The 323-nt window shown below is 44.6% G+C and overlaps 1 protein-coding gene across 1 annotated transcript in view; it reads right to left on the bottom strand.

Annotated features, from left to right (window-relative positions):
* LOC119588687 (serine/arginine repetitive matrix protein 2-like) overlaps nucleotides 1-323 on the bottom strand; it is a gene marked incomplete in the record, with an annotated part of 176,340 nt that overhangs the window by 42,974 nt on the left and 133,043 nt on the right. Inside the window, 1 exon segment of the mRNA XM_037937322.1 lies at nucleotides 23-128. Within this exon segment, the coding sequence (XP_037793250.1) occupies nucleotides 23-128 (106 nt within the window).

The raw sequence follows: 323 nt of genomic DNA, 5'->3' as shown, positions 1-323 counted from the left end.
CGGCTCGCTGCCAGGCACTTACCGGAATAGATGTCGTATGATGACTGTGCCTTCCTCAGGTCGAAGTTGGGCGTGGCCAGGTTGTGCATGGAGTTGGCCCGGCCCAGCTGCTCCTGGCTGTCTGACCGCTGCTCAAAACGAAAGCAAAGGCCGTTTTATAATTCAGTGGAATACCTTTTTGTAATTACGATAAGCTAAGTACCTAGAAACGACAATGGAGGGAATGCTAATTCATTTCAACTAAATGATCCCCTCAGTATTAGATTATATTATACAGATAAATCACACACACACACTTATTTCTTAGTTCTGACAGATAGATA

This window comes from Penaeus monodon, chromosome 24 (assembly GCF_015228065.2).
Source record: "Penaeus monodon isolate SGIC_2016 chromosome 24, NSTDA_Pmon_1, whole genome shotgun sequence".
Taxonomy (NCBI): Eukaryota; Metazoa; Arthropoda; class Malacostraca; order Decapoda; family Penaeidae; genus Penaeus; species Penaeus monodon.
The sequence above is the reverse complement of the archived record's forward strand: the minus strand, read 5'-3'. Positions and strand labels throughout refer to the sequence as shown.